The sequence below is a fragment of the Diabrotica virgifera genome, chromosome 9 (assembly GCF_917563875.1).
Source record: "Diabrotica virgifera virgifera chromosome 9, PGI_DIABVI_V3a".
In the NCBI taxonomy this organism is placed as follows: domain Eukaryota; kingdom Metazoa; phylum Arthropoda; class Insecta; order Coleoptera; family Chrysomelidae; genus Diabrotica; species Diabrotica virgifera.
The window spans coordinates 15759821-15775645 of NC_065451.1; the positions used below are offsets into that span (position 1 = coordinate 15759821).

Genomic DNA, 15825 nt, shown 5'->3' on the forward strand with positions numbered 1-15825 from the left:
ATTCCAATATTAACTTACTATACATAGGTACATTTATTATCTGCTAGATTTACTTAGGTCCATTTTTCAGATATAAAAATATCTAATAAACGCAATATTGATTAAATAAAAATAAAAAAAGTAAAGTTGGTATGGGATTCGAACCACGATTATCCACGTCCGAAGACCAAAGACCATTTCTCGTCACCACCCGCTCCAACTGTCAACGCATATTACTCGATAAAGTGGGATAGTCACGTCGTCGATATTCCCCTTAAATTAAAAAGAGACTACCGACCAAATAGGCTCATTTATCTCTGTCGCAACCGTCACCCATTTTAAGATCGCAGGGCGCAATCTAGAGTATTATATATCTATGTAAACGTATGTACTAAATAAAATTAGTTATTAAAATGCAGTACTGCAAGCAAAATACAATTAATTAAATTTACCTTTATATAATAATTGCATATCATATCGATATTGTGGAGCAATATATAATTTTTCTGCTTCAATGACAGAAGGTATGAAATATAGGTCAATTTGACAATTTCAATTGAAAATATGAATTATTTAAGATAGTTGCAATCATAGAGAAATAACAACAAGGCTATACAACAAGGCAATAACAACAAGGAAATAACTTGTTATTTCTCTATGGTTGTAATATTTCTCCGCGACTCGCTGACTGTCGTTTCTCGTTTCCCTTCCAAGTACTTGCACACCGCGAATAACAGTGAACTGAAAAACTCTAGTGTAGTGATACAAAGCATTTACCATGGGTCTTACCATAGCAGTGTTTAATAGGTTGTTTAGTAAAAAGCCTATGAGAATTTTAACGGTAGGACTCGATGCTGCCGGTAAAACCACAATCTTATACAAATTGAAGCTTGGTGATGAGATCGTAACTACTATCCCAACCATCGGCTTCAATGTAGAAACCGTAGAATACAAGAATATATCTTTCACGGTGTGGGATGTAGGTGGCCAGACGAGAATCAGAAAACTCTGGAAACACTATTTCGCCAACACCGACGGACTCATTTTTGTGGTTGATTCCAACGACCGAGACCGTATCGCGGAAGCCGAAGAAGAATTGCACAATATATTAGGAGAGGACGAGTTCAGAGACTGCATTTTGTTAATATTCGCCAACAAACAAGATTTACCGAACTTGATGTCCACTGCTGAATTGACCGATAAGCTTAAGTTGCACACCCTGAAGAATAGGAGGTGGTACATACAAGCCACATGTGCTACTCAAGGGAATGGTTTGTATGAAGGACTAGATTGGTTGTCGAATGAGTTGGCCAAGTGAATAGGTAGATGTTGTGAAGAGTAGCTTTTATATTTTTTATTGATAATGTAAAATCCTGTTTTTTTTGCCTCAGTTTGGTAGAATTCATACAATATTGCTTCTATGTAGATAACTTTATATGTTTCTATCATCAAATAATGGATCATTTTATCCAAAATCTAGCTAAACCACTATATAATGCATTGGCTCGTGTTACGAGACAAATAGACCTCCTATTATACCAACAGTTGGCTGCATCGACTTTGTTGTAATACACTGTGGCATTACTGGATATATATGCCTCGTAAAGCACTCAATGCAAGTTTATAAATATCTCTAAACGCAGCCAAAGTATTAATCTTATCTTTAACTCTTGATATTTTTCAGGATTTGTGTATAATTTATTGAAAGTTTAGGTAAATATTACATTTTTCTCTGATTTTGTTCATTTATGCAATTTCACACATTATTTTTATACATAACATGTATCATACCAGTTATATACCCGCCATAGTCTAATTTCAGAGATTATTTTTTGTTTTATTGACTGTGTATATTTTTTAAGGAATTCACTTCAATATTTTTGTCTTTCCTCTCTCTATTCATTCATTCATTAAAGCCAGATTTAAGTACATTTATGAGTACTCTGATCCGAGATATCAGTAGAACTGCGAATTTTTACATTGAATACCAGTGATTCAAAGGAAATATTCACTATATCTGCAATTGCTTCATATGCATTATTTATTTTGTTGATATTATGATATTCCTTGAGTGTACATTCCACGACCATTCAAATGATCAGTAAAAATCAATAAACTGTCCCATCTGTTCTCCAGAAAATCTCAGGTCCGCCATTTTCTATTTGTAAATTACAAGTGCTCTCAAACTGCTACTTGGTTTGCGTTCAACCAGGGTTGCCAGGTCAGTTTTGATGTCTTCAGTAGTTTTGCTTTCAAAAAATCAGTAGCCATCAGTAGATTTTTTAAGCCATTTATAATACAGTAAAACCTGTGTTAATGGCCACCTCTTAAAATCGGCCACTTCTACTAACGGACAGTTTTTAAATAACGGCCAGTTTAAAATTCTCCAAACTAATTATATTATGTAGATTCGCTTATTTATGAACTGGTATCTACTATCTACTTCTTCTTTACGTGCCATCTCCGCGACGAAGGTTGGCAATCATCATTGTTATTCTCACTTTCGACACTACAGCCCGAAAGAGTTCAGTTGAGCTGCATTCAAACCATTCTCTGAGATTTCTCAGCCAGGACATTTTTCTCCTACCTATGCTGAGCCTTCCTTGAATCTTTCCCTGCATAATTAATTTTAGGAGTTCATATCTGTCACCACGTGTTATATGACCCAAGTATTGAAGTTTTCTTATTTTGATGGAATCCAGTATCTCCCTGCTGTTCTGTATTCTCCTTAATACTTCCTCATTGGTTATTCTGTCTGTCCAGGAGATTCTCAGCGTTCTTCGATACGTTCCACATCTCAAATGCTTCCAATCTATTCTATTTATAGGTCTGGATCCCGCGTATGAAAAAAAAAGTTGATTAATAGCAAGTTGAAAATTTGTTAATAGCTTAAGGGTGTCTAGTCGGATAAACTTTGATATATGGGAACACTGGAACAGAGGCAGTTTTAATTGTGGAACAGGTTAAAAATTTGAAACGCTCATGCAAAAATCAGACTGCTATTTATCACCAAACGGGCGTTTTAATGAGTGGAACATGTAGAATATGTCATATGACAGGAATTATGACAGGTGATAAATAGCAGTCTGATTTTTGCATGAAAGTTTAATCTCTGTTCGGAGAGTTTGTCTATTCTGTCGGACAAAATAAATGTGCCGTTTTCGTGGTCTGACCGTTTCAAATTTTTAACCTGTTCCACAGTTAAAACTGCCCCTGTTCCAGTGTTCCCATATATCAAAGTTTATCCGACTAGACACCCTTAAGCTATTAACAAATTTTCAGCTTGCTATTAATCAACGTTTTTTTCATACGCGGGATCCAGACCAGGTATCTACGGTCACCTTTATATTACGGACGCAGCCAAGTAATCTCGTATTTTTAAAGCCTTCACAGACATTTACATACTATGTATATTTATTTATTTGGTCTTTTATATTAGAGTGAGCGCGTAAAAGTTAGAATAAAATAATTTTGAACATTTATTGCTAATAAACATTTATTGCTTCAAACATTAAGATAATTATTTATACAGGGTACAAAAAAATTATTGAATTAAATTAATTGACACAAAAAGGAGAATGTAGGTATGTCGTATGTCATTTACTTAATTCAAAATACATTTTTACTATTGCCAGAAAACATCAAAAAATATTTATTTGCTCAGGGCCGGCGATAACGGGCCTGCAAGGGATGCACTGCAGGCGGGCGCCCCTTTTTGGGGGGCGCCAAAATGAGTTTTTTTGTGCTGGTGTTATACAAAATACTAATTAAAAAAAAACCTAAAAGGGCGCCTAAACTAGCTTTGCAGGCGGGCGTCTCATACCCTAGCGCCGGGACTGTATTTGCTAAATAAATAGTTTTTCTGCACGCTCTGAACTTTTTGGAAATTGGAAACAGAATAAGTACAAAGTACTAAAGACAAAAATTACCCATTTTTTTTAGCAAAAAATAAAGCACCTATCTATTCATCAGATACTCATTCATAAATCACCTCATAAATTATATCGAGGCGTCGCAATACCGGATGGGTTTGGTTGTATGAGTAGTCCTAAATTGGAAACACGTGACACATTTTTCTCTCTCAACGCAAGAGTCCCTTTGTTATCTTAAGGCTAGCCACAGTAGCCACTTGACATCATTATTGATGACCATGACAAATTCTAAACATCCCATATACCGACTATTTTTAGAAATTTAGGTAAAGTGAAACCAAAGAAGATTAACACCTTGTTGGATGTTGGGTTTTAAATTTTTTAGATTTGTTAGTAGAAGTTTTCAGTAGCTCGGTAAATTTGAGTTCAAATCAGTAGGTTTTATACAGTGATCAGTAGATCAGTAGATTGGAGTTCAAATCAGTAGTTCTACTGAAAAATCAGTAGACCTGGTAACCCTGCGTTCAACTCAATGAACTGTCAATACGGATGGAATGGCCATGTCCCATTCAAATAGTGAAGCAAGATTGACACCAACTATGGAGACCTGTAAGAAGGAGTGGAAACGCAATGCATCGTTTGTGGGCTAACTTTTCAACCTCTAATTCAACTTTCAGCAATCGCCGCTAGAGGCGCAAGTGTTCGAATAGGTGCTACAAATACATTAGGTTTGTTCCAACATGAACTTTTGGACGGCCCAAAAACCGTCACGAAACTGCTTGTACCGTTTGTTGTGCGCATGTTCGTAATTGTATCGCCCAGTTATCGTCCCATGACGGTAATCATATATTTGTCATTTTTGTTGGTGACAGCTTGTGTGCTTTTAGTCGATCAAAGGCTCAAAAAATTTAAAGAATTAAATCCTAGTGCTCAAGTCAGTCCAACCAGCACATTATGCATTTGCCCGATTACTGAAATGATCATCACGAAACCGTCACCGAAAGATCACAAATCTTGTTGGAACAGTGGGAAGGACGATCCGATGACGATCATATTTTTGTTGGAACGGATTTTCTTTACTGCGCAGGATCGTTACCGTTTCCTGACGGTTCTCGGTCGTGTTGGAACAAACCTATTAGCTCTTATGGACTTATTTAATATTTAACTCATTTTATTTTTGTTTTTAGCGTAATTAGACATTAATTTATTGGTGGATTGTAGCTGAATATGTTTTATGCCAAAAACAAATTATTTTAACCTTATAACATATCGACGTGTGGTAAAAAGTGTATTCTTTTTATACCATTGTAGATGGAGATGTGACATCAAATTTAAATTTGTCATTACTTTAATATGTAGGACAGCTTATTTTGAAGCGGAAATATTTTGTCACATTATCTAACTGCCACATTTTTATACCAATGGTATTTCAACTGCAAATTAATTTTTTAATATCTTTGTAACTGATATCAAAAAGTTTGTTAGTTGAAAAAATTGACTTAACTGTACGTAATTGTTTTTAAAAAGTTTAAAAAGTTATTTAAATAATTTGAAGTTTATTGATCAATTTTTTTTTAATTATTCTTTTTATCAAAATTGAAACTGCTTTTTCTTTTGAATACTATCATTTATCTATATTCTGAAAGCTTACCTATCAGATGTTTAAATTTAGTTAATAAAAATATATGTCTATAAACTACGCAGACGATAGTCTGACTTTTATAAAATTAATGTTAATTTTTGTGAAATATTTTGTCTCAAAAAATGCATTGTTTCGACAGAAAAACTTTCCAAGATCCTCCTACTATTATCACTATAATTTTCAGGTTAAAATAAAAACCAATAATAGGGACAAATTTTATTTACACCGAAGGAAATAACATACAAACGAATAGGTATAATCCATGAACGTTATAAATAACATAAAGACAAATATTTATAAAAAGTCTTTATTAACTTCATTAAGTTCCCTTTTGAATTTTTTATCGGAACGATAACTCGATATAAATCCCGGTACGAAGCAAGTTCTTTTAGTGTAAGCTTTGTTGGCACTCATATTTAAATAATATTAACCACCAAAACCAATAATCTTATATTAACTACGAATAATTAATTATTTTCGAAATTTTCACATTCACTCCAATGCAAAAGTAGCATCTATCTCTACGCCACCGCCGCCCTAGCGAGAAACCAAGCAAACAGGCAAAATCGTGTACAAAAATTTCAAGGTCGTCCTATCTCGATTCCTCTCCTCTGTGTAGGTCTCCATAACACCAACATACAAGAGAGAGGTCCTAGAGAGAGACAGACAAGGTGTTGGAGAATTTGACAGGCCGTGTAATTTAAGTTGCCTATATAAATGGACTCGATTGAATCAGTATTTACAGTTCGTTGAATATTTTAACTTATATTTTAACTTGGCTAAGGCCTAATGCTGATTGGCAGTACATATTTCAAAATTTAACCACTTTTTTGTATTTAGGGGATAAATAGAGTACACAGTGCCGTACTTGGTGTTTAGATACTTTTCAGAATTGTTATTTGTATTTATCAAAACAAATACCTACTTTCCTAAAGTATTTGGGAGTTAAATAATTTTAAAACTATTTAAATACTAAATTAGTGACTGTTTTATACAAAGTGAAGAAGTCCTTGATTATGTTTTTATGTTACTTTTATATTTTAGACTTTTATATTTCCCCGATTTAAGTTGATATAGGCAACTCAAATTACACGGCCTGTCAAAGTTTCCACCACCTTGTCTGTCTCTCTCTAGGACCTCTCTCTTGTATCGTGGCTGCATTAGTTGTCTTTGTGCCTATTCCATCCGTATTGACTATGGAGACCTACACAGAGGAGAGGAATCGAGATAGGACGACCTTGAAATTTTTGTACACGATTTTGCCTGTTTGCTTGGTTTCTCGCTAGGGCGGCGGTGGCGTAGAGATAGATGCTACTTTTGCATTGGAGTGAATGTGAAAATTTCGAAAATAATTAATTATTCGTAGTTAATATAAGATTATTGGTTTTGGTGGTTAATATTATTTAAATATGAGTGCCAACAAAGCTTACACTAAAAGAACTTGCTTCGTACCGGGATTTATATCGAGTTATCGTTCCGATAAAAAATTCAAAAGGGAACTTAATGAAGTTAATAAAGACTTTTTATAAATATTTGTCTTTATGTTATTTATAACGTTCATGGATTATACCTATTCGTTTGTATGTTATTTCCTTCGGTGTAAATAAAATTTGTCCCTATTATTGGTTTTTATTTTAACCTGAAAATTATAGTGATAATAGTAGGAGGATCTTGGAAAGTTTTTCTGTCGAAACAATGCATTTTTTGAGACAAAATATTTCACAAAAATTAACATTAATTTTATAAAAGTCAGACTATCGTCTGCGTAGTTTATAGACATATATTTTTATTAACTAAATTTAAACATCTGATAGGTAAGCTTTCAGAATATAGATAAATGATAGTATTCAAAAGAAAAAGCAGTTTCAATTTTGATAAAAAGAATAATTAAAAAAAAATTGATCAATAAACTTCAAATTATTTAAATAACTTTTTAAACTTTTTAAAAACAATTACGTACAGTTAAGTCAATTTTTTCAACTAACAAACTTTTTGATATCAGTTACAAAGATATTAAAAAATTAATTTGCAGTTGAAATACCATTGGTATAAAAATGTGGCAGTTAGATAATGTGACAAAATATTTCCGCTTCAAAATAAGCTGTCCTACATATTAAAGTAATGACAAATTTAAATTTGATGTCACATCTCCATCTACAATGGTATAAAAAGAATACACTTTTTACCACACGTCGATATGTTATAAGGTTAAAATAATTTGTTTTTGGCATAAAACATATTCAGCTACAATCCACCAATAAATTAATGTCTAATTACGCTAAAAACAAAAATAAAATGAGTTAAATATTAAATAAGTCCATAAGAGCTAATGTATTTGTAGCACCTATTCGAACACTTGCGCCTCTAGCGGCGATTGCTGAAAGTTGAATTAGAGGTTGAAAAGTTAGCCCACAAACGATGCATTGCGTTTCCACTCCTTCTTACAGGTCTCCATAGTATTGACAGTTCATTGGTTCAACAAGGGTTCAACTTCGATCTTTGCCTTTGACTTGACATGACAACAAAAACATAACCTTGACTGTCAACAGGCCGTTCCAAGATGCTGTCAAAATTAAATCAATATGGCTACCAGGGTTGCCATATTACACGAATTATCGTGTAATTACACGATTTGTTCCTATTTTACACGATTACACGAATCAAGTACGAAATCTTACGATTTTTACCATTAAAAATTTTCAGTAGTATTTTTAATACATTTTTATTAAAATTCACTTAATACTTCCCTGTATTGTTTAAAAATTACTTTGCAAAGAAAGATAAATCCTCGGAAATTTGTAATATTGGCTCCGTGCGTCTCCCCTCTACTTACAGTCACGTGACACGCTGTCAGATTTTGTAAGGACGTTTTAACATTGAGTCTTATGGGATTATTTTGTTAAACTTGAATATTTTATTTTGTAGTGATAATAACCGAAAAAAATTGTTAGAATTCATTAGTTATTAATTTATACTGTAATTTATAGTGCAACAAAAATATTTTCTTTTGCGTTAATAAAGATTTATTGACATAAACTGCGATAGTGAGGTTATGTATACAAAATCGAACTGATAATCAATATTGGAAAGTGAAGAATTTATATCAGATTAAGTGCGTTTTTATTTTCTGTTTATATTAATACATAATATCACTAGCGTGACACGGCATTTTTTTTTAAATGTCTCATTTAAACATACACAAAGCGTCCTTATAAAATTTCAAAAAACCGCCACCATGAGCAGGTCGGTCGATTTTGCTTTGACACTTTGTTAACGCTCGGGGCGACTTTCATGCCTAATCATAACATACCATAATGATAACATAAACATCATTGGGAGAGTCTCAAGTTAAGTACTCATTTACACTAAAGTAAAATATAGGGGAATCCCCTGAAAATATTAGGAAGGTATAAATATTAGCCAGTCACCAACACGAGCCGTTAAAAACCGCTATGAATTCCACGATTTTATTGGTTAGAACTACCCACGTGATATCTGTGTTCGTATTGGTCAGAGAATTAAGCAATAAAGACAAATGACAATCAGCTGTGATGGAATTTTTATTTTGATGTAAATATTATTACTGATAATATTTATAAGCAAAATTATTCTACTGCACCTACAGTGACTCACAGCCTCAATTCTGAAATGATACAGTCGCTACTCAATAAAACTAGCTTGTGTCAGTGACTCAATATTAGAAAAAAATTACATACTGAAAGTAAGTTACTACAAGTTCTCTAAAACAGCATAAGCTATGTTTTGGGTTTCAAATATACCATACTTAAATAACAATAATCTTTTAATTATTTTGTGTATGATTTTGATATCAGCTAAAATGATGTAAACTTTTAAAGGAGAATATTAATAAAGAAAACAAAACTCCTTGTTGCTTATTTCTTTGGCTGATAGAAGATTTATTTCTTGCAGTTCAGCTATGTAGATTATTCTTTTGTAATATCCCTCTAATTGTTTCTGGGTTACATCTATTTCCAAACTCTCTTTCCACCTCATCTCTCAAATTTGGTGCACTTTTTTGGGATTATTTGCTATTTCTCTGACAATACATCTTAGCTATTAGGACTTTGGAGATGGCTGCTCTGAAAAGTTCGTTTGATGTACAACTGTACCATTCTCTCAGGTTGCGCAGCCACGATATTCTGCGTCTCCCTATGCTTCTTTTTCCTTGAATCTTTCCCTGTATAATGAGTTGGAGCAAGTTGTTTTGGCCCATACATGACAACATTTTTCATATGAATTTCTAGTTACATACAACCTATCTTTTCATGTCGTAAGGCCAAACCCAGTTATACCAGGAAATTGGCTCAGGCCATAGCATTATTCTCTACATATAAAAACTTAAGAAAGTGTGTCCTTTTAGGTGACACAACAGATCGAACACAACGAGCCATGTGTATCTTTTTCGGTACACAGTGTTGAGGACAGTGTGTATCTAAAAGGATACACTGGCGCTAAGGCTGTTAATTATTGCATATTTGAAACCCAAAACATAGCTTATGCTATTTTAGAAGACTCATACTAACTTACCTACTTTCAGTATGTAAGTTTTTTCTAATAAATATTGAGCCACTGACACAAGCTAGCTTTATTGAGTAGTGACTGCATCATTTAAGCTGTGAGCCCCTGTATATGTTTATCAGTCATGGCCTAGCTACACATTAAAATTGTTTCGTTATCATTCCCTGCGTTGCTTTCTTCAGCGTGCACACTGATTTTTGTACAGCAGCTTTTGTAGCCAATAGTTACTCTTGTTTGTTTTCTAGATTTTTCCTAATCAGGACTTGATTTCTTTTTGGTTTGTTACTAACTCCCTTCTACAATAGAGAGTTTGGGGCTTATTATTCGCTAAAGTGTTGGAATGCTTGTGGGTTTTGATATATGTACCTACTACCACAACTCTCAATACAAACTTTGTTCAAACTGATAGTGTGACGACTAGATTTTTATAATTTGAACAAACTCCAGTTGTGACGTCACTTCCTGAGTTTGCTCAAACTGTTTGATCAAATTATTTGATAGTGAAACCACGACTTTAAGGATTTAAGTAACATCAATTTAATTTGCAATAAAAAAGATCATGAAGATTTGACGATGCTTGTAAATACATACACCCGATTTAGATAATTTAAGTGACAGCAATGTTTAGATTGTTTTGTCAAATATACCTACATGCAACAAAAAATTTAATAAAAATTTGCAAAAAAAATTGAAAGTGTTTTAAAGGTTTCAATATGTAAAAACATTGAACCACAGGAACGGTTTTTCTCCACAAAGGAACAAAAATCGTAGCAACATATTAATACGTGATACATTTAAAAATCCAAATGTAAATGAAATTTCAGACTTTTTAAAAGGACACAAGACACAACATGCCCTATACTTCACAAAATGCCGAAGAAAATCATAATTATTATATAATATAACATATAATTTCCCCTAAATTACTTTTCCCCATATCCAGTATATTAACTTTTATGTAAATTATCTCTTTTTAATTTTCATGCATTTATAATTTAATTTATAAGATCTATTCTAGGGCTGCCGTGTTTGTATTGAACAACTGAAATAAATAAAAAGAATACATATTATAACTATACAATAATTGTTTATATTTTTTATGAGATAAAAAGAAATATTTTATGAGACTAGGTACAGTCCAGTACAGTCTAGAAAGAAGACTAGTAGAAACGAATAAATAGTGTTTTTTAATCAATACCGTTTTTCAATACATTTTGATTTTCTACCACACTTATTTCTATCATAAAAATTGTCAGATAAACAAGAAATTAATATTTATCCATCATCCTCAGTCAGCTGACTTGTTTTCTTGAAACGACACTTTGCATACAATATTGGTATTTAAATATCCCGCTCTGTCATTCTTAATCATTTGACCAATAGGAACACAGATATCACGTGGGTAGTTCTAACCAATGAAATCTTGGAATTCATAGCGGTATTTAACGCTTCGTGTCACCAACCGTTCTTGAATGGTTCCGCGCATGCGCGATAGCGAATAATTATGCGCAGTAACACAGTTTTCGTTACTGCGCAGACCCGTAACCATTCAAGGACGGTTTATTAAGCATTTTCCGACTTTACACGATTTTACACGATTTTCAGTAGTCGAGTTTCACGATTTCTACTTCACTTCATCTGGCAACCCTGATGGCTACTGGAAGGCAAACATTGAATATTATTCTATCAGGTTCTTATGGTTTTAGATCATTTTAGTTGTTGTACAAAGATTAATTTAACATTTTCTCTGGAAGTATTAATTTAGAAAGATAATATGCCTCATTGGTGTTGTGTTTTGAAGTGTGAAATGCAAAGTAATCGTGATAAAGTTAGCTTTTACCACTTACCATCAGTGCTACATTCTAAGCACAAAACTGAACCAATTTAACTAAATAAGTTATAGTTATCATCTGAGAAACAACAACAATGGTAAAATGCAATAAAATATAAAGATTTTACTAGCAAAATGGAAATTCCCCTGTAATCATCTTATATCTGGTAAGTTACAACATTTGAACATTAACGATTTTTGAAGATGTTAACAGTCTAATCTTGTAGGAAAACCAGCCGACTTAACTGATACTAACAATCCAGATTGGGTTCCTTCAATAAATATGGGGTATATAAACACAATGAAATGAGTTCCCCAAAATCTAAAATGGGAATTAAGGTACCAAAGGAGAATTAAAAGAAAAGGGTACCTACAAGAAAAAATTGCTTTTTTATTCCTCTTGAAATGATTTATAAGACACTGGACTGTCTTATATTCTACAAATACTAGGTAGGTCTATGATTTTACACATTTTTCATTAATGATACATTACTGTTACTTTAGTAGATTTAGAAACAGTGGATAGTTAGTGGTAGATAGTAGTTATTTGCAAGCGCGGCTCCTCCTTAGGGTCAATTGGTCAATGACCCCCCTAAAATAATCTCATAAAAATACCAATTTTATTAAAAATATCTTTTATCTAAAACTTCACTCTGAAATATAAAATTCTCTCTCAGCAGTCTGCATTGGCAAAACAAATATAATAGATATAATAACGTCGCGCCTCGCGCTATACACAAGCCCGTGGCTGGGCCGTATTTTAAATTGTCTATATACAGTTCTTATGGCTTATGGACAAATGCATGTAAAATAGAAAAGAGACGGCAGATAGCAATTTCGTGGGCGAGAGTGGGAGTGACCTTTCCGTCGTATACCTCTAGTAGAGTCGACGGCCTCACGTTTAGTTAGTTACCGTCTGCTGACCGCACTTCACGGCAGGTCTATATCGATCGCGGCGTATTTGCGTAATTTATTTTGTTTTGTTGGATTTTTTTGTGATTGTAACAAAAACAAGATGAGTGTTGTTGACGAAATAATTGCCTTAAAATCTGCTGGAACACTAAATTATGAACGGCGGCTTGAGAAAAAAGAAAGTGGTCGACCAAAACCAAACATGAATTTAAAACAAACAACAAAGGATAGGGGTAAGGACATTCAAAGATATTTTAAAGAATCAATGTACAATTTGTGTGATTGGATTTGTGGCTGCAGTGTGAGAAATGCATTTTTTTGCTATCCGTGTTTACTGTTTTCGAATGACGCTGTATGGGCGAAAAATGGAGTAACTGACATTAAGCATTTAAAAGTGAAAATTACAAAACATGCCTCTTCAACTACTCATATAAATTCATCAATGAGTTACGCAAGTTTAGGACGTGTTAACATAAGACAGCAACTTGATAGTGTATATCGTAAATCTGTGCATGACTTTAATGAATTGGTATCTAAAAATAGGTATATTTTAAACAAACTAATCGACTGTGTAAAATTTTGTGGAGTTTTCGAAATTGCATTGCGCGGTCATGACGAAAGTGACAGCTCCAATAATCGTGGAATTTTTCTGGGCCTTATCGATTTTGTTTCTGAACTGGATTTAATGTTTAAAGAACACATTGAAAAAAGTACAGTATTTAAAGGAACATCGAAAACAATTCAGAACGATATTTTAGAATCAATGTTAGCCATTGTGCATACTCATATCATGAAGGAGATTGGCCAGACAAATTTTGTGGCCATTCAAGTAGATGAGACCACAGACAGCTCCAATAAAACGCAGATGATTATCATATTGCGATATGTATTAACTGGTATTGTACATGAAAGATTTTGGAAATTTGTTAACCCCCTAGGTACTACAGCACAACATTTAACTAATGTAATATTGGAAGAACTTCAATTATTAAAAATTAATGAAGCACCTGAAAAATTGATTGCCCAAAGTTACGATGGTGCATCAGTCATGAGCGGTAAACTGGGAGGAGTACAAACAAAAATTAAAGAAATATACCCAAATGCACACTTCATTCACTGCTATGCCCATCAATTTAATCTTATCCTCCAAAAAGCGGCGAGTCAACACAAACCGATAAAAATATTTTTTGCAAATTTACACGGATTTTCGTCCTTTTTCGGCCGATCTCCAAAACGTACGATGGTTCTGGATAGAGTGGTTAAAGTAAGGCTACCTAAAGCTGCGCCTACTCGATGGGCTTTCAATACAAAATGTGTTGAAATTGTATACACTTATAAAGATGATTTAAAATCTTGCTTAGAGGAAATTATTGATGAGGAGCAAGATGGTAACAATATAAATCAAGCAACTGGTTTAAAAAGACATTTGGAAGATGAGCATTTTTTATTTTGGTTAAATTTTTTCCATAAAATAATGCCCCATGTTGATATATTGTTTAAACAATTGCAAATGCGAGACATTGATGTTATATCTGTCAAAAATTGTATCCTGTCTTTTAACAACAATATCCAAATAATTAGAAATACTATTTTGGAATCAGAAGTACCAAGCACATCAACAGCAAAAAAAAGAAAAACTACTGCAGAGGATCCAAAGCGACGAACTGCACTTGAAATTTGTGATATTATTATATCTGAAATAAATCACAGGTTTAGTTTCAATGATCATCTCATGATTTCACAGTTATTCTACATAGAGAAATTTGAAGCATACACTACCAACTTTCCGCAAAATATTTTAAAAATGGTGACGGCTAATTATCCCACAGTGAATATTTCCAAACTAAAATCGGAACTTGAAGTCTTATATTGTCGTGAGGATTTTCGCAATAGTGCTGGTGCAGTAGCCATACTTCAGCTTTTTATTAACATGAATTTGTCTGAAACATTTTCTGAAGCAGTGAAGTTATTAAATATTTTGTGCACACTCCCTATGACAACCGTGGAAAGTGAGAGATGTTTTTCTACTTTAAAAAGAGTAAAAACATTCCTGCGTAATACGATGGGACAACCTAGACTTAGTGCCTTGTCTATGCTGAGCATCGAGAAAACGCTTGTCAAGAGCATTCCAAATTTCAATGAGAAGGTCATAGACTATTTTGCAGAACTAAAGGATAGAAGAATTGACTTAAAATATAAAAATATTTAAAGTAAGTTTCGTTTTAATAAATTTACAATTTATTATACTATAAATATTCCTATCTATATATCAGTCAATAACCTGTTCATACCATTTTTCCTATATTTTTTAAAAGATTTACTCTAAAAAAAGACAAATTTAATTTTCGGAAAACTAGGGTAAATAGTATTGAGTTTTATCTAAGTCTGTATTTTTTATCTAAAATATAAATGCTAAAAGATCTTTTAAATACTTTAAAAAATCAACAGTTTGAAGTTTTCAAACCAAAATGACCCCCCTGAAGATTGACCCACGAGCCGCCGCTGGTTATTTGGTATAAAAGCTAGTTTAGTAGAAGACAAGATTTTGCCACATAGTCAAACATATATTACAATGGAAAAATTAACAAATACATTTTATGTCATTAACATTAACACAGGATTTTAAATATCAGCTTAAGAAATTAGCTTTATCTTGTGAAAGTATAGAAAATGATGATGCCAAAACTAAAAATTATACTGGTTTAGCAAATTACAATGTTTTTAAAATAGCTTTAAAGTATATTACACCATTTATCAAATACCATCAAAATACTGTTTTGTCACCAAGTGATCAAGTATTGCTTACTTTAGCTAAACTAAGCTTAAACTTAGATTATAAAGATTTGGGATATAGGTTTAGTATTTCACCCTACCCGGTATCAACTTATTTCAAAAATACTTTGTATATAATGTGTCTTAGGTTAAAAAATTTGTGTTCTGGCCTGATAGAGATATTTTAAAGAAAACTATGCAAAATTCACTTAAAGAATCTTTTCATGGAAATACTACAGGTATAATTGACTTTGGACGAATGTTTGTATGAAACGAAT

At 32.9% G+C, this 15825-nt stretch overlaps 1 protein-coding gene across 1 annotated transcript in view; it reads left to right on the forward strand.

Moving 5' to 3' along the window:
• The first annotated feature begins 365 nt into the window (after positions 1–365).
• LOC126892547 (ADP-ribosylation factor 4-like) overlaps positions 366–15825 on the forward strand; it is a 76646-nt gene continuing 61186 nt past the window's right edge. Inside the window, exon 1 of the mRNA XM_050662108.1 lies at positions 366–1692. Within this exon, the coding sequence (XP_050518065.1) occupies positions 758–1297 (540 nt within the window). The 5' untranslated portion in view covers positions 366–757 and the 3' untranslated portion in view covers positions 1298–1692. The remainder of the gene's footprint in view (positions 1693–15825) is intronic.